Raw genomic sequence first — 17,555 nt, 5'->3', positions numbered from 1 at the left:
GGCGGCATAGGACTACACCGGTGGTGCTGTGATATTGAGAGGTCATACATTTTCAAAAACTAAAGCAAGCTAACCAGGTACGGATGGATTAATTCACTTACAGTCTTTAATCGTTTCACTAGCAATCTGTGATTAAGGTGATCTTCACTCCGGCTCGATCAATACACTTTGTATTTGCTACTCTTGCAGTGCTAACTAAAGAGCTAACATGTTAGCATGTAAACTAACGTTAGCTGGCAGGTTAGCTAACGTACCAAGCAAGGAGTGAAGTGGTTTGTTTTGATGCTGCGAACAAGCTTTAGATTACTATCCTGGTTAAACAAGTGGTGTTATGTGAATATACTTTGTTTTTGTTGTCCTGTTGAATTATTTCCGTAATGTATGTATGAGTGGTAAAGGTATTGGTAGCTGCAGGGCTAACTGGTTAGCCAGCTTGTTTGCTATTCTGAAAGTAAACTGTGCCTGCCGGTAGCGTGTCGTGACTTCTCCTCCCCACCTGTCATTTTTGGGTCACGTTATTTCTGTGATCTTATGTTAATTGCTAAGTCATCACGATGTTTACAATCTGACGTATTGAAACTATTTAGCTTACTTGTTTGCTGTTGTAGAGGGAAGTTTAGGACATTTACCATTAATGTGCATTGGGAAGCAGTGTAATAACAAATAGTGTTAATAAAGAGAGGCCGAAAAGTAAATTGGTTTCGAAACTAAATGTCACAGATAGTATAGCTGGCAAAAGATAATACACAATAGTCTGTATAGTGTCAATGTTTCTGGTTGCTACTATTGGGAGAGTTAATGATCTTCACAAAGGCTGATCAGACATGGGAATACCACATAAATTAACACATTTAATTATTGTACTGATTGGTATTCTCATTTAAAATCCACTCTCTCACAGAAATTGCTCCTATGCACTTATATTCACAACAGTGACATCCTCAATAAACAAAAGAAAAACCAAAACAAATACAGGCCTACATTTCAAGTAGAGTTTGAGTTTATTTTTATTTTATTTTGTAGTTACAGTCACAGCTGATACAACAAGTTTGAGATGAACGTCAATCTGGTACATCATGCTTCCAGCTTCCACTCAAGGAACCTACAATACAGCGTACAACAGCCAGCAGATTCAAGTTTTCAATGTAACACAGCAGGGGCATAGTTCTTTATCAACCTGTAACTATGTTGACCTTTATTTTTCAAATGGTAATGAAAAGCAGAACGTGCAGGTGAAAGTTAAACTTGGCCAACTAGTCTGATTGGAGTTGTTTGCCCTGAGATAGCTACATTAACTTTCCTATGTTGTTGATTGAGGGGAGGAGGGCCTTTGCTCCAATGCAACTCTCTGCTGCAGCTGAGCTATAAATGGATCAGAGGTGGGGGCTTACTGTGCAGTGGAGGCTAAGCAGGGGTCTTTGCTTTTTTTTCCATAATTTCACATTTCATAGTGTATCTGAACCACTGAGCCTGGATCTGTATGTGTGTTAATTCATCTGATAAGACATGTATTCCAAAATTGCATCTAATCAATTGTTCTTCTGAACTGCTTCCAAAATAGTACAGTTGTATTCATAGGCTAATGCATCCTACCATTGACTAGTTTGTCTATTGTCATCAGAAAATGTCTAGGCAATGACAAATTACATTGTAAAATAGTGTGAAAATGTGAATACTAATGGATTTTCTGTTGTTGACCAAAGGAAGCCAGGATGTCTGGAGAACTGTCGCTTAACATAAACATCAAGGAGGCACGATGGGACCAAAGCACGTTCATGGGGCGCGCCCAGCACTTCTTCATGGTCACAGATCCCAGGAACGTCCTGCTGTCCTCTGAGACTCTGGAGGAGGCCAGGGTAACCGTGGAGGACTACAGGTAGACGTTCAGGAGATGGGGTGTAGGGATTGGTGGAAACAGGGGTGGTTACTGATTGTTGTGAGTGAAGGAGACTGTTGAGTTAGAAGGATTGTAAGGAGTTGGAGTAGAAATGGTTATCCTGTGCTGTTTGGCTGGGCCAGTTTTATGGGTTGACGAAAGCGAGAGGAAGGAATCAAAAAATTAGGTTAAAGGTGGAGTACAATGCATGACTAGAAATGAGAATTGACTTGACCTGATGGGCTGGCAGATTGTGCCATTTGCACTGAAATGGAGATGGCTGATGCATGCCCACAGGAAAAAAATCCTTTCCTTAATGGGGAAGCATTGATCCAAAAATCAATTGACTTTGTGTAGATGAATTTGCTTTCATTTATAAGCAAGAAAACATTTTAAAACAGTGTTTACAAGTGAGAAAGAGGTGCTTGTTCAAAGTTCACCTTGTATTTTCCCCCACAGCAATATAAATAGCATAAATAATTATGACTGTGGGCAATAACATTTGTTAATTTTACTTTGCACCAGAGTTAAAAAGGATAGAAATTAGAAGGTGTCAATATAAGCTAAGTGCCATGTGTCTGCGTGCCTCTGCTGAATATTATGTTCAAAATACTCTGTCCATCGCAAGAGGTTCCTGGATATTCCTGTATATTATTTGGGGTGATTTTTAAAGTAGACTAGTATAATTAATGGTATTATTTTGTCTTTTTCAGAGCTGGGAAAGTGAAGCCTGGGCTGACGGAGGATGAGCTCTGGAGAGCCAAGTATATCTACGACTCTGCCTTCCACCCCGACACGGGGGAGAAGATGTTTGTGATTGGCCGAATGTCTGCTCAGGTGCCAATGAACATGTCCATCACAGGCTGCATGCTCACCTTCTACAGGTAAGGCAGAGCTTTCATCCATGGTGCACTTGTATTTCAATACGCCATGTTGAAAATAGCATCATCATTTAAAATGGGGAAAATCACACAGCTCAAAAAATATGGAAACATAGAATCTGTCAATATGTTGAATAAATACCATTTGGTTCTCATGTGACTATAAATTTAACCTTAATACAGCATACATTTTTACAATGCGCCTAATATAAATGCCCTACACCCTCCTGCATTCCTTCTTAGAGGGCAACTTCAAAGCCATCTCAGTTGCTATTGCTGGGGCCGGGGAAGGGCACACACTCGTATACACACTGCTGATCAACCGACAATAGGGAGGGCCTGCAATACTGTATTTCACTGTAGAGTACTTTTGGTAGAAATGGCTATATACTCTCAACTGTTATAAGGTTTCATTTAAGCAATATCACACAAGAGGGAGTGCCGTTATACTGTATATCAGCACGGCTGTGTTGCTTTTATACAGCAGTTCTACAAACAAAAGGGTTAAGACAACAGATTAGGATTTTTGTCTTTTATTCGTCTCCGCCAACATAAACAGTTCCCTCAGGACTCCACTACCAAGTGTTGCCAAGCAACACATAAACTGTTTATATTAGAACACCTGTAAAGCGGAGTGATACATACAGTAAAACGTCCCAGTGCTGTTATACTGTATATCAGTCACTCGTGGAATGCCTCCCGTCCAATCAAATTACTCGACCGGAACTAACTGTTGTGTAATGTGCATTCTGTGTGGCGTCTCATTTCCTAACCGCACCATGCCTGTTCCCTCTGGTTGGCAGGACTACTCCGGCTGTGGTGTTCTGGCAGTGGGTCAACCAGTCCTTCAACGCTGTGGTCAACTACACCAACCGCAGCGGAGACGCCCCCCTCACCGTGAAGTAGGGAGGACTTCTCACTTCACTACCACACTAGATCATTCCTGCCCTCCCCCTAGACTAGTGTCTGTGCGGAGGCTGTGGGAACCTGTCCACTCCCCCTCCCTCACAGCGGTATTACGTTCCACTGTTAAGCATGTTCACCGCAATGTCACCGTGCCCTCATGTCGGCGCAGGTTAATGCCCCCAAGTGATGTCGGGTTGAGCAGGCATTTGCATAGTTTTTTGTTGTGCCACGTAGGCTGTATTCCTTTGGAATACTGCAGAAATGCGTCCAATGCATGCATTCACGCTGCATTGCTGTACACATGAAGAATGGGAGGATTACCTTCAGCATATGCAAATGCCGAATGAATCATTATGGAACAAGCATGTCATTGGGGACTAAATATCATCATGTCTCTGCCTGACCATTACTTGTTTGGTTGCCCTTGTTGATTATCTTTGCGTATTTATAGCATGAATTTGCACTCTAGGTGGAGCAGCTCTACTTTGAAATGTTTCAGTTTATTGCACCTGATGGATTCTCGGTGCCAGTCCTCAGGTGCTGCAGAATAAGACGACTGTTTAGTGTGTATGAAGGTGCTGAAAGTGTGCTGCTGTGTCTCTTCTCTCAGTCAGCTGGGTGCAGCCTACGTCAGCGCTACAACAGGAGCCGTGGTGACAGCACTGGGACTCAAGTCTCTAGCCACGGTAATGCTCAACGCTTCAAACTGAAAAACTACAGCAGGAAACAACATAACCCAGATACAGACTTAACTGATCTGTATCTGCAGTCATACATTTGTGCGGAGATTTGGTGCCAGCTTTATCAGAGAGTCTCAAGTGTGTTGTTTTATCTCTCAATCTGTCTCGTCTCCCTGCCAGCGCCTCCCTCCGATCGTCAGCCGGTTTGTCCCCTTTGCTGCTGTCGCCGCTGCCAACTGCATCAACATTCCCTTCATGAGACAGAGGTGAGATCTTCAAAATAATGGTCATCAATTACCTCTGCTTTGTTCACTTGGGAGCTGTTACGGCTGAGGTTCATAAAAGGATCTACAGCCCAGTAATAATGAGTATTACTTTGGTTGCTTGCCTCCCTGACTTGTAATAATAATAATAATAATATTCTTCAGTGATCTCTGTAGGGAAATTCTCTTTTTGTTTGCCTCTCTCCAACAGGAGGTCAGGTTCAGCTATAGATCAGCCTCCCTAGACCTGGTAGGGATTCAGTGTCTTGCTCAAGGACTCTTCAGTGTGGCAGATGCTTGCCACCACAGGGGCTTAACCTCAGATCCTCCGGTTGAAGGGCAGTCTCTCTACTCGCTCTGCCACCCTGCTGCTCCCCAGTAATGGTGTTTATTAGACTGAGTGACTGACACAGTTTGTGTCCTCTCATTGACTTTTGTCGTCTGCTGTTTTGTCTCCGTGTCCCAGGGAGTTGAAGTACGGCATCCCTGTGACAGATGAGAATGGGAACAGGTTAGGAGAGTCTCCCAACGCTGCCAAGCAGGCCATCGTACAGGTGGTGGTGTCGCGGATCGGCATGGCAGTGCCAGCCATGGGTAACATTAACTTTATGTCCTTTGGTTTGCGAAATCGATGCTCTCTTGCTTGTGGATCTAAAATTCTATTACAGACTGACCCTGAAAAGAAGCCTATTAGTAAACACAGTAATTCTCTTTTGTTAGTCATGAAGCAGAACTCTTCAACTGATAGCTGTTTTCTATTTTTTTAACTTTGCACAGCCATTCCCCCTGTTATTATGAACGCGCTGGAAAAGAGAGCTTTCATGAAGGTAAGCACATGACTGTCATCGTTTTTTCAGTCGGTGGATTTACTGGGTCCGCCGGTGTATTGTGAGGCTGAAAAGAGTCTTGCCACATTCCACATGTTACGTTCTCTTGTATTCACAGTACACATACATTGAATGCATATTTGTGTGAGATATTCATGCAATGTAAAGCAGGCAAAGTACTCATAGTGGCGTTAAAACAAACTTCAGTTTACTGCCGGTCAAGCACATTAATAAAACTTTTGCCTTCATGATACACTCTGGTTTTGACTGCTACTGTTTTCCCTGTAGCGGTTCCCAGTCCTGAATGCTCCAGTCCAGGTGGGGCTGGTGGGTCTGTGGTAAGTAGATTACACTAGTTATCTATAGTATCACTGGTGTCTGTGGCATGCAAGTTCCTGTACTTAAAAGGAGCAGATCACACAATGTGTAACACCCCCCCTCTCTCTCTTGTTTTCAGCCTGGTGTTTGCCACTCCTCTGTGCTGTGCCCTGTTTCCCCAGAAGAGGTACTGTACAGCCGTGTCACATTCCTGGGATAGGGCAGGGTCATAACCGCACACTGAAGCGTTAAATAACCTGTAGCACCATTTTAACCGTCTCCACCCCTCTCCTTGTAGTTCGATGGGCGTGGGCAGCCTGGAGGCAGATCTGCAGGAGAGGATACGACAGACCAGTCCCCATATCACCACCGTCTACTTCAACAAGGGCCTGTAGGACCAGCCAACACACCCACATGCATACAGGCATACACACACACACACACACATATATATACACACACATGCACCAGCTCTCCATGCTGGCTGATCCATGCATCTAATAGTCCTGTGGGCGCAACTCAGAGGGCGAAACCAAATTTATTTATGCATATTTTTTTTATTTTTTCTGTGTACTACTATATTTGTTTTTGAATTTGATTGCATGTAGCTGCTCCAAGGGTTAAGAAGTAACAGTGGAAGGTGTTTCAAATTTCAGCTCTTTGTCTTCTTTGCTTGAACGCAAGGGGGCGGAACTGCTTATGTGACCATTTGCAAAAGAGGAGTCGGTGAAGGGGAAGTAGGGTTAGCGACAGTGCTCTCCGTACATAGATGGCAGTACTCAGAAAAAAAAACGTTCTCCTGGTTTGTGTTTGTGTGTTTTTCTTTCTTCCTTGCATTTGAGTTGAAATTGTTCTGAAGGTTACTGATTTATGTTGCGCTCTGGTCATCACGATTATAAGGTCATGCTGCGTTCAGGTTCAATGAGAATTTATTTTCTCTGATAAATGATTTGTGTTTTAAAATTAGAAGTCCAATTTAAAATGGAAGATTTCTTGTGGTGTAAGTCTTGTATTGTTCCTGAATGTAATGCCTTGTAACCCTCCCTTCTCATTCTCCAAACCATTGCTGTTTATTGTTGCATTATTCTTTATTGACAGATGATATTCTGGGCTCTTAGGCACTGAGTATATGTGAACGTCTTGCCTCCAGTTCAGTTCACCCTTATAGCTCCACTATATCGTTATATTGAAAACCCCAGTGTGTTTATGAGCCCAAAATAGACCAACCCCTGATGAACAAGCTCCTCTCTTGGTTTACTCTGCCCCCTTGTTATCCAGTGCAGCTTCTTAATCTCTCCTTTGAAGTGTACTTATCTCCCTTCACACTCTTACACCAGGTTTATGAGGTGCTAGGTACATGTGGCAAAGAAAACCCGTAGAAATCAAACCGCACTGTAAATTGCACTCCTAGCACACAGCACAACCATAGTATATTAGCTAACACCGGTGAGCGTGATTTATCAACATAAATTTTTATGTACTGTTGCCATGACAGTGACAACCTGTCTGTGGCACATTTCAAGGCCTTTCTTGATTCGAGATCACTTTATAAACTAGGTTAGTCACTATCTTAAGTGGCATGCTAATGAGTTCTTTGATTGTTGATTGTGCTGTGTGGTGGTTTCGTCAAAGGCGGAGAGGAATGTACCGTGTTGTGTCTAAAAGTTACTGCTAAGAGAAAATGCTGTGATCTGATCTGCATCCCCCTCTGAGTGTGGCCGTCTGTGTGTTTAGGAACGCTTAAAACGCAGTAACATGCAGACAACGATGTATGCAGCAACTAGCCAGATAACATTTGCGAAAATGTCTTTTGCACTAGAGCCATGGGTGTATCATTGTACCAAATGAAAGTAGTTCATGTTGTAACAAAGTCAAAATGTAAGATGCTTGTTACCTGGTCTGCATAGTCTGTTTCATTGCTTCTTAAACGGGGGATGGTTTGGCTGAGTTTGAGCATCTCTGATCAAATTCATTTTCTCCATGTTCACTAGGTTGTCGACCAAGCTCTCTACATGTATGGTTGTTCAGTGTGGTTAGGTAGTGACGATGGTGTATTTAAGGAAAGTATCAGCTGAATTTAACCTAATGTGGTCTGTCTGGAATATGTAAAAATAAGTATATTTTTCTGGGATATATTCATATACACTATATATATATGATGTAGAATATTTAACACAAATGCTTGAGATACTAAAGGAGATTTTAACTTCAGGGTGTGCCTCTGTTTGTATATCCACCAGATGGCCCCACATATGCATCAGAAAACCCTGTCAGCTGCTCATGTTACAGGAGTCCTAGACTTCTGTACAGACTTAGCACAGAGGTGTGTGATATTGTCCGTGCAAATGAGTGCACTCCTCTTGCTTTAGGGCTAACAAGTTGTCGGATCAGAGGAGGTTTACCTCTGGCCGGATTTAACTTGATATAGTGAACACAGTTACCAACTCGATGTTTCAGTGATGTTTATGTTAAGTGTTAACTTTGTGCGTGTTGGTAAAAACCCATTTATCCCCGACACTAACATTGAGCAGACCATTACTCCTCTATACTTGAGACTTGCATGTCCATGAATCCTCCATAGCAAATCACTTGAGTTTATGTTACAAAAATTGTTGTATATTATTGAATTTAAAAATACATTGATTGTGGATTTAAAGGGACTGTAGCAACAGTGGTGCAATTCAGTGTTCATGAATCAACCTCCACTTCTCTACAGACGGAAATAGACAATGACGATGTTTATATGCGGCCCTACGATGGTTCTCTTACTCTTAATTTTCTTGCATATAAACAGTTAACGCAGTGCAACAATCAGCAGGTAGATAATCCAGTGGCAGACTCCATGTAAACACAGTCACTGGCTTCTGCTGGAGTGCCCATGCTATCAAGTGCTCAAGTCCAGCATTGAGATACGATCGCATGCACTGCAGGACAGTGTTACAGAGTCGGCATCACTAGACAAGCTGTCTCTCAATATTTGAAGTAAAGGTCCATGCATTAGCAATGGTCAGCATACCAAACATTTGTCCTTTGTTCGCTACATCAGTCATGACATTTTTCTCTTATCTGCGTTTTATGGTAATTATTATGCATTGTGTTTGAGGGGCTTTTATGCTGTGGGTGAAACTGCACTATAACCTTTGCTGTGCTGCTGTAAGAGCTACTAGGATATGTGTTGCTGTTAAAGGAGCAGACGTATTATGGACTGCTGTTTGAAATGTGTGTTGGAAGTTGTGATGTTTGTTTGTTGTGCTTGATACTGTCTAATGTACTATGGTAAGCCATATCACTGCTCATTAGCAATTCATTCAATGGCTGGTAGCTTTCATTGCTTACAACCAAGTAGCCTAGTTTCTGAGTTTTTCCTTCGATATTTTACTGCTCTTGAATTTGTGGCGCAGAAATGTCAAGAACAAAACTGGAGGGTTGAGCCAGGATTAAAATCCGAGTGTAAATGTGTATCTCAGCTCGTGACTGCGCTGTACCACCGTGACATGTCACACCCATAGATCTAGCCAAAGATGAGACGGGTATGAAATGTACAGGATTGAGGAAGAGAAGTGCGTAGCTTTTAAACTTGTTGTATCAGCTTTATTTTATGGACCTCTGCCAGGCTTTCCTCCTGCAATAACACGCGTTTTGTTTATTTAGAGCAGTGGTTCTCAACACATTATGAGCAAGACACATCAATCCACAGCACACCAAAAATTTCAGGAATCTCACAAACTTTAGCTCAATAGATCCCAAATTCCATTCACATTAGGATTTAATTTGATTATCAGCTAGATTCATTAATTTTAGTGAAGTTAAGGGTAATAATTTTGTTTGACATGGACTTTCTTGACAGTAAAATCTTACTCCACAGTATGACAGTGAACTACACGCTGGTTGAGGACCCACTGATCTCTAACTTAGGTTGTGTATGCTGTGAAAAATGTCACATCTTTGCAGACTGAAGGCACAAATGTAAAGACAATCTGTGTTATCGTTACACTCCATGAATGTTTAGGTTATTTCACGTTGGTGTGTACATATAACTCTGTTTTATCATGTAGTCCTGTCAGTATTGGTGCGCAGTGATTTCTCCCTCTATTTTGTATTGTGTTGAAAGATATTTCCGTAATGTATTTACTGAGAGCAATAGAATAAACTAACTGAAATGTCTGAATCTGTGTCTTCTCCATTTGTCTTATTAGTGTCTAAATGTGATACTTAATGTTAGCCAGTCACTGCTCTGCCCTGCTCCCTCCTCCCAGTAGTAAAAAGGGGATGAGTGAAGATGGGAGGGTCACCATGCTCTTGAGGAAAGGCCAATAAATGGACTTTGACAGTGAATATTATAGTAGAAAAGACTATGAACTTGTGACCTCTGTTATGCTCCTTAACATGTGTGTTCAACAAGCAAGAAAGGATACAGTGAATTAGATAAGCAGAGATTAACAGCTGAATGCTTATGTGGTATGTTTTGGCTACAAACACGCAGACAGACAGAGCTCAACCTACCAAGGACAATATGAATATGAACCTGTGTATCATGCGTTCAGTCCTTTTAGTGGACATGTTGGTTTAGACGTCTCAGCATAAAAATTGAAGAATGGGTAACTGCAACTGAAACATATTAACGACTTCACTGTCACATTGAGATCTGTCTCTTAAACTTAAACAATTTGGCACAAAATGAATTGAGCTAGAACTTGGCCTGCAGTTTTTAGTCATAGAATGTGGATATTCTGTTTCTGTAGCTAGAATAAATAATTTACATTTTGAATAATAGTCACAATTGTCTTTATTTCCTAGGAGATTGTATTATCTGGAAAAATAGCTTTATGTCTGGAAAAGTAAAAACTTGAGTTTTTGCTTTTGTTTGGAGTGCTGTTTCATATATAGTGCCACTGAAAACACTTAATCTTTTAACAAGCTCACTCATCACTTCAGAAACCAGATCATCACTAAATTAAGGCTCTTATATGACTTTATACAGTAATAGATGGATTTCCAACTGGACTAAAATACCAAAGCTGGTGACCGCTCCTTTTGGCTGCTTTTATGATAAATGAAAAAGAAAGACTTCAGACAAAGAACTATAAACTATTTTGAATTTTTTAAACAGTCAGCGTACTTGTAGTTCTATAGTCAGTCTAAATCATTTGGCATATGAAAGTACACTTTCAGGTGAACCTTTATCATCTTCAACTATGAACACATACAATACTGCAACAAAGGTTTTAGATAATGAGGTTTAAGAATGTCATTCATCTGAAAACCTAAAATGGACATACTCTGACATACAAACAAGAGGGTATATATATACGCCTTTCTATATCAATTTTAGCATAAATGTAGAATGCCGATTATTTTGCTGTTTTGATTAGAAATTTGTCATCTGTGCTATTATGGCTAAATGTTGCCTCAAAATACTAATCAGAAATTTCTGAATGTACTGCACAGTTGTTTCTCCACCTGCCAAGACAAACATGCCAACGTGACAACACAGGAAAAGAATATGCAAATAAGAACACAGAGAGGTTGGTGTGATGAGTTCTCTAGTATTTATTGTGGTTGACATTCATATCATACATGCACACAAATCTCTCTCACACACGTGCAAGCAACACCTGCTTCAAGCACCAAGAGCACCTATCAACATGGCGGTCGTGGCCGAGCCTGTGTGCGTTTGAGCATCGAACCTGCTCCTCTCATTGTGGAGTTTAGAGTCAAGTTGTCATTATCACACACACAGACCGCACACACGCACATCTGCCAGGCTGGAGGCAAGCTTGGCTGCCTGACCGGGTGAAGCACACAATACATCTCAGGTATCATACATAGCAACAGTACTAAAAATGTACTACTAATAGATATTAATATCAGTGACTTTAGTATTTAATCAAATGCAAAATCCAGCCAGGTTTGAATTATGTCGTTCTCCCAAGGGAAGAGTTCAAGTGTAAATCAACGTACCTGAATCACAATGCTGGTGCCTTTAACTCCCTTACTACACCTGCTTTAATACCCGTCTCAAAAACCAACTCCTCCCTATTAGCTACTTGGTGTTTGCAGAGGTAAAGGGACAGTCAGTCAGTTAGCAACGCTGTGATGATAATGTTGGCTCTGTCTCGCATTCTAGCAGCTCGATTAGCTCAACCAACAGTTCATGCAAATGACAGAGAAGTACATCAAGTTGTCAGTGATATTAGACAATGCAAACATTGGAGGTCAGATCACCTGAGCAGTCTAGAGTGCACACATCATTACAATATCAGTATTTCAGTGACAGACAGAGTTTGACGACAACAACAAATGACTGCAACTCAATATCAACAGTGTAAGAGGTTGACAATTGGTCTAGATCAGAGTAGGCAACAGCAAAAATCATGCAACATCAGATTACAGGAGTAAACAATAAAATGTGCAGGCTGTAAATTAAAAAAAAAACAACTGTATCTGAATATTCGTGATCCTAGGTCTGATTGCAATGCACTATCACTGCTCTCTGTCTAATGCTATTTCTTTTAGAAATGCTAAATCCACGGCAAAAAAGTTATTTCGCTGGCACAATTTTCTTGACAGCCTCGAGAACATCTGCATTCTCCACCTTATCGCCAAACTCCTTCTCACGATGTTCCAGCAGAATCCCCTGCAGAACAAGAGACATGGCATTCAGTTAAAAACATACTCGTAGTTCTTTTAAGCCAAACCGTTTTGTGGTCCATACAATCAGCCAGATGTTTGCTACGCTACCTGGTCTCCTGCTCCGATGACAAACACTCCCCCCAGGATGAAGCCCTCGCCGTTCATGTTGCCCTGGTAACCTGATCTCCAGGCCCGCATGAAGTTCTGCCAAACTCCCAGACGGATGAAACCCAGTCCTCCCATCTTCCTCTGTGTTGGTCCGTAGAAGTGTTTCTACAAGGACACAGCTCAGTTTTAGTCTTATCAAGAGAAAATGTGCCTTGTGGCAAAAGATGAGGACATTTTAGTATCATCTGTATTATGATTTGGAAGCAGATTCATGTTAAGCTTCTAGGCTACAACTCATGCACAAGCATCCTACAGCTCCAAACTCCCTTAATGGATTGAATGTGTTGCCCGCCGATGAAAGTTCATTCATTTAAAATGAGAGAATCTCTTACACTTTATCATGCAGTGGATTTATTCTACTTATACATTAATTATGCATGCATAAACTAAACCGAATGTTGTTTTATCCCCTTTTTTGCTAGCTCTCTGCTATGTTGCAGTACCATTATCAATGACTACGCTTGATCGAGTTCATCTCAATAGATTTGAGTCACTTGCTTCCATAGAACTGTGTACATAGTTTGCAGTAACATAAATGCATTACAGATTAAAGGAATAGTTCACCCAAAATAAAAATTCTGTGATTATCTACTCACCCCCCTGTATTACAAACTAGTTTTGACTGGCATGAAGGCGAGTAGTTATTTTAATTTTGTGGGTGAACTATTCCCTAAGGAGCTTCACTAAGGAGCAGTGATAAACAGAGCAATAAAGTATCGGGTATATCTGGTTTTATCTGGTGTTGCTTACGTTTTCATCTATGTAGATGTCTCCAGCAAAGTGCGGCCTGAAGTCCTGGATCTCTGTGCCGATGCTCTCTTTCACCACAGCAACCAGAGGGACCCCAAGCTCTTCCAGCTGGGGCTTCAGAGAGGACAGCTCAGAGGCCTCCTACAGAGAGAGAGAGGGAGAGAGAGAGAGAGAGAGAGAGAGAGCGAGAGAGAGAGAGAGAGAGAGAGAGACGGAGAGAGAGAGAGAGAGAGACAGAGAGAGAGAGAGAGAGAAAAGGGGAGAGAGTAATCTATCAAGGAAAATGTCATTTGCATATACTGCTTAAAGGTTAACTAACTCATTTGCATGTATAACAACCTCTGCTATTAAATTAAGAAGTTTTCTGTCACCTCTCTGCACAAAAATCATCCAGGTCGCCGTACGGCCATGACCACAGCCCCGTTCTTTTCCCACAGGCTCTTGGCTTTGATGACCTTGTCAGCTGCAGAGAATACAAGAAGCAACAACTATTAAAACAAGTCTCCAGTCCGACACATTCCTGATAAAACAGCTCAACTTACAAAAAAGATTAAACTGATTACATTATTGAAGAACATGAAGACATACAAGACAAAAAGTTTAAGTTCCTACTGTGGGACAGGACAAGCAAAAGCAAGATGCTCATGGTCACATGGAAAGCATATATGTGGGAATGTGCTTAGTAAGAATAACCAAGCAATACAAGTTAAGGTTCAGGCTAAAATCTTTCTTTACAATGATGTAATCTCCAGAGCAAAACAGCAGATTAAAAAAAAAGCAGATTTGCCTTGAACACTACACAATACCTCATTCATTGCATGTACAATGCATTTGAACATGAAACCGTAAAGAAAATGTCAAATAGCTGATTCTTGTGGTGATGTAATGTTAATTCTCCTAACATGTGTTTAACTCATGGGTTAACTAGCCTACGGCTTACTCTGACACAGCAGCCTCTGTTAAGACAAAAAGGCCTATTGGTGGGTGACAATATTACACAGCCAATCACAAAGTCCTGATAGATGATGATTATCATTTTCTAACCATCCAGGGTGGAGCGCAGGTCAGCATCTTCAAGGTATTCCAGCGGCGCCTGGGCAGCTTTGGGCAGACACAAGTCAGTGTTGGCCAATAAGATCCCCGCTAGCGCTGCTCCTATGGCGCCGAGACCCAGAGACCACATCCCCATTCCAAACAGCTCCCCCTCCAGGCCGGAGGACAACACTGCAGCACAAACAGGCAATAACATGAGAAGAATGTTCGAGTGTCACAGTAACAACATATGCAAAAAGCGAAAGAAAGATTCTTTACTTTGATATTTTAGTCTTCACAGCTTGCTTTCAAATACTCTATCTCAGACTACTTGACATTTGGGCTTTTCACATTAACTTTCAATGTGTTTCACTCATTATTTCTCACACAAGGAGACCTCAATTCTCCGAAACAGAGACAAACAATTGACGCATGAGTTTTTGCAATGCGCAACTGTCAGAAAAACATGCCGGCATCGATAAAAGGAATTAATAACCTCGGAGGCATACGATTCCTATGGATCAGACAATTTGGAATCGATTCTCAACTGGAACCAGTTCTCGATTCCCATCCCTAAACAAGACAGAGCTAGTCTGTATGGTCTGGCGTCAGAGCATGTTGATTGCATTCTCTGAGGGTGCTGGGTGTTATCAGCATGGCCTCTTCTAACATTACTGCATCTCTAATCTAAACCTCACTCTTAAGATTAAATAGCTCACATACTTGCTAAGAGGGTGCGATGGCACTCAACACGGCTGGATAACCATCTACTGAAAACAAGCTGACAGGCTTTCCATATAATCTTAACACATTAGGAAAATGACACCAGACCACGGTTGGTAGACACAAATTTTGGCTCTGGTTGGTGCGTTTCTCTATGAATCACTCTGGCTGCCAGCCTACCACTGTTTGGAAGTTTAACCGTATTTCAAAGTCAATTGTTCTGGTGAAAACCTGCAGTGTAATAATGTATTTTTTTTTAGGTTTTTTTTTCAAATTTGTGAATCCATCTGCCGCTAAAGACAGTGGATGAAAACATTAGCTTCCAGTCCTGAGTCTATCTTAATAACAATGACCTTTGTTCATACAACACTTATCAAAACAGAGTTACAAAGTGCTTTGCAAGATAAATTATCATTATTCATTTGTTCATTTTGTCTACCAGCTTAATCTGTTTCAGGGTCATGGGGCGCTGGAGCCTATCCCAGCATACATTGGGTGGAAGGCATGGAGACACCCTGGACAGGTCGCAAGTCCATCGCAAGGGCCATTACTATTATTATTATTACATTGATTCTACCTGAAGCTAAAGTTTGGGTTATGATGACAGACAATAGCTGGCTGTAGAGGCAGTCAAATATTTCTTGCCTGAAGTGGGCTTGTTTGGGTCAGGACTGGCTTTGGCTGTACTTTGATGAAAGAGAGCAGCCTGGGGTCTTATAGAGGGGGGTCTGGCTGCAGTGGAGGGCTGGCTGTTCGTGGTAGCGCCCCCCACAGGGCGGGCAGCGCAGCGCAGGGATAGTCTCCAACTCAGAGCTGTTGAGCACCTGGACAGAGCCAGCAGCGGGGCCATGGAAACTGTCTGACTCTCTGACTACACACTCTCACGTATCCACTGGAAAAAAAGAAACACAAGACTTTTCTGTGAAAGTCAAACTGCTTGTACCACATCACAGACAGTACAACCCACCTCTAAGTGAGCCCAAGCCCTATTTTCCTGGAGCCTCCCTTGGCTTTTAGAGAGATTTATGTAGAAACAGACAGACCTTGATATCCTGCATTCTTCATAACTGTTAGTCTAATGTTAAACCAGTTTGCCGGGTTTCATTTTGGCCTACAAAAGGAAATTACTACCCAACCTTGAAGAGTGTGCAATAGCCAAATGAAAGCACCGTAAAAGCATGAACTGTAAAATGTCTGGCTCTTATCCCATACGGACCATCAAATCATCCTTCAGCGTAATAGTATTTTACTATATGGGTGTGATATAGCTACTCCTTACATTTTAAAACTACCAGCTTATACTTAATTCCTTTTGTATATGGACGAGACACCAGCAAACACAATATATACAGGACACAAAACATACATTGAGTCAGTTTGTAATAGGCTATATACTGTAAGTGTACATTGGAAAGTTATCAGAATAACTAAGCTTCATTGTCGTAAGCCATGTAAATGAGAAATCAACGTAGGCTCTGGCAGACATTTAACAAGGAAACTGAAGTTCTTGTAACTCAATCTTTTTGCTACGATCATTTCAAAATCTAAGCCTATCTTTATAACCAACCCAAAAGTAAAAACATAAAAGTACTAACTTGTCACCGTTTCCAAGATGCGAACAAACTGCTTTCCTAGGGATTTAGTTCATCCAATTTCCAATCGCGAGTTAACGTTACTCCACTGCACTTGGATTCAGCTCGCCTAGCATTTTGCAACTCCGAGGCAAAGGACTGACACTGATATGATAACAGCGGCCAATAGAGACAGTCTGGCATCCATCCATCCTGCGACACGGAAAAAGGCTGGACTCTCTGAATGCACCTGAGATGGTGAGAGGGCTGTTTACACTGTGGCCACAGGTACTCCAAGTTATTTGATGAGGAGAACTCATAAAAGACGACGTAGTGTAGTCGGACTCATTGTAATTAATTAGAGCATCAATTTTAATTAGCTGGTAGGACGAATGACCACATCTAGCAGCCTACATATGAAGCAGAGGTGATTAAAAAGTTAATAATTCAGTAACTGGCCGTTCAACGTGCACGAAGTCAGCAGCAATTTATGGTGATGATGACCTTGATACTATTGGCATGTCACCACAAAGTCATTTGCAATAGCTAATGGTTCAACAAGGATTTTTAATTACTTGACTTGGACTAAGACATTTTAGCATTATGTAGGCTTTAGGATGATGAAAACCCCGTAATTCATGCATACGTCCAACGTCCCAAAGCTAGCTAGTCACACTTGAGTGCCACGGACCTTAGCGACAGCTGCTAACGGTAGCAAAGGTAGCTCGCCTAAAGGTTTCGTAACACAAGTCTTAGCTTGGAGCTAGCAAGGTTTGCTGCAAAATAAGTGTACCTATTTAAACGTTGCTGTAGTGATATACCATTAATACCGAATATTTAAATAAATATAGGCACTCACCAATATCAATGGAGCGAGAAGCGACGCCTCCTATCAAGGGTTGTGTAAACAGATTTTTGACGCAGGCG

General features: G+C 41.6%; 2 protein-coding genes across 4 annotated transcripts; one reads left to right on the top strand and one right to left on the bottom strand.

Moving 5' to 3' along the window:
• On the top strand, positions 1-7,644 carry sfxn3 (sideroflexin 3). Its single transcript, XM_071914136.2, has 11 exons — positions 1-77; positions 1,704-1,876; positions 2,590-2,760; positions 3,561-3,659; positions 4,274-4,349; positions 4,524-4,609; positions 5,073-5,200; positions 5,384-5,433; positions 5,722-5,771; positions 5,891-5,938; positions 6,050-7,644. The coding sequence occupies exons 2-11, from the start codon at positions 1,713-1,715 to the stop codon at positions 6,144-6,146; spliced, it is 969 nt and encodes a 322-aa protein (XP_071770237.1). The 5' UTR covers positions 1-77; positions 1,704-1,712; the 3' UTR covers positions 6,147-7,644.
• A 3,637-nt stretch (positions 7,645-11,281) lies between these two features.
• On the bottom strand, positions 11,282-17,518 carry LOC139923384 (peroxiredoxin-like 2A). 3 transcript variants are annotated; one of them, XM_071914142.2, is made up of 7 exons: positions 16,653-16,773; positions 15,703-15,949; positions 14,347-14,526; positions 13,674-13,765; positions 13,303-13,443; positions 12,493-12,657; positions 11,282-12,388 (listed from the first exon to the last, which is right to left on the bottom strand). In XM_071914142.2, the coding sequence occupies exons 2-7, from the start codon at positions 15,905-15,907 to the stop codon at positions 12,293-12,295; spliced, it is 879 nt and encodes a 292-aa protein (XP_071770243.2). In that variant the 5' UTR covers positions 15,908-15,949; positions 16,653-16,773; the 3' UTR covers positions 11,282-12,292. The 3 variants fall into 3 exon arrangements, with proteins under 3 accessions (XP_071770243.2, XP_071770245.2, XP_071770244.2); XM_071914144.2 differs by lacking the exons at positions 15,703-15,949; positions 16,653-16,773 and adding an exon at positions 17,488-17,518; XM_071914143.2 differs by lacking the exon at positions 15,703-15,949 and having other exon boundaries at positions 16,653-16,770.
• Between the last annotated feature and the right edge of the window lie 37 nt (positions 17,519-17,555).

Source organism: Centroberyx gerrardi, chromosome 15 (genome assembly GCF_048128805.1).
Source record: "Centroberyx gerrardi isolate f3 chromosome 15, fCenGer3.hap1.cur.20231027, whole genome shotgun sequence".
In the NCBI taxonomy this organism is placed as follows: Eukaryota; Metazoa; Chordata; class Actinopteri; order Beryciformes; family Berycidae; genus Centroberyx; species Centroberyx gerrardi.
Note: the sequence above shows the minus strand (reverse complement) of the source record. Positions and strands in the feature narration are given on the sequence as shown.

Coding starts and splice junctions, on each gene's coding strand:
- sfxn3 (XM_071914136.2), top strand. CDS start 1,713: ATGTCTGGAGAACTGTCGCTTAACATAAACATCAAGGAGGCACGATGG. Junction 2,761..3,560: donor TGCATGCTCACCTTCTACAG/GTAAGGCAGAGC, acceptor TCTGGTTGGCAG/GACTACTCCGGCTGTGGTGT. Junction 5,939..6,049: donor GCCCTGTTTCCCCAGAAGAG/GTACTGTACAGC, acceptor CTCTCCTTGTAG/TTCGATGGGCGTGGGCAGCC.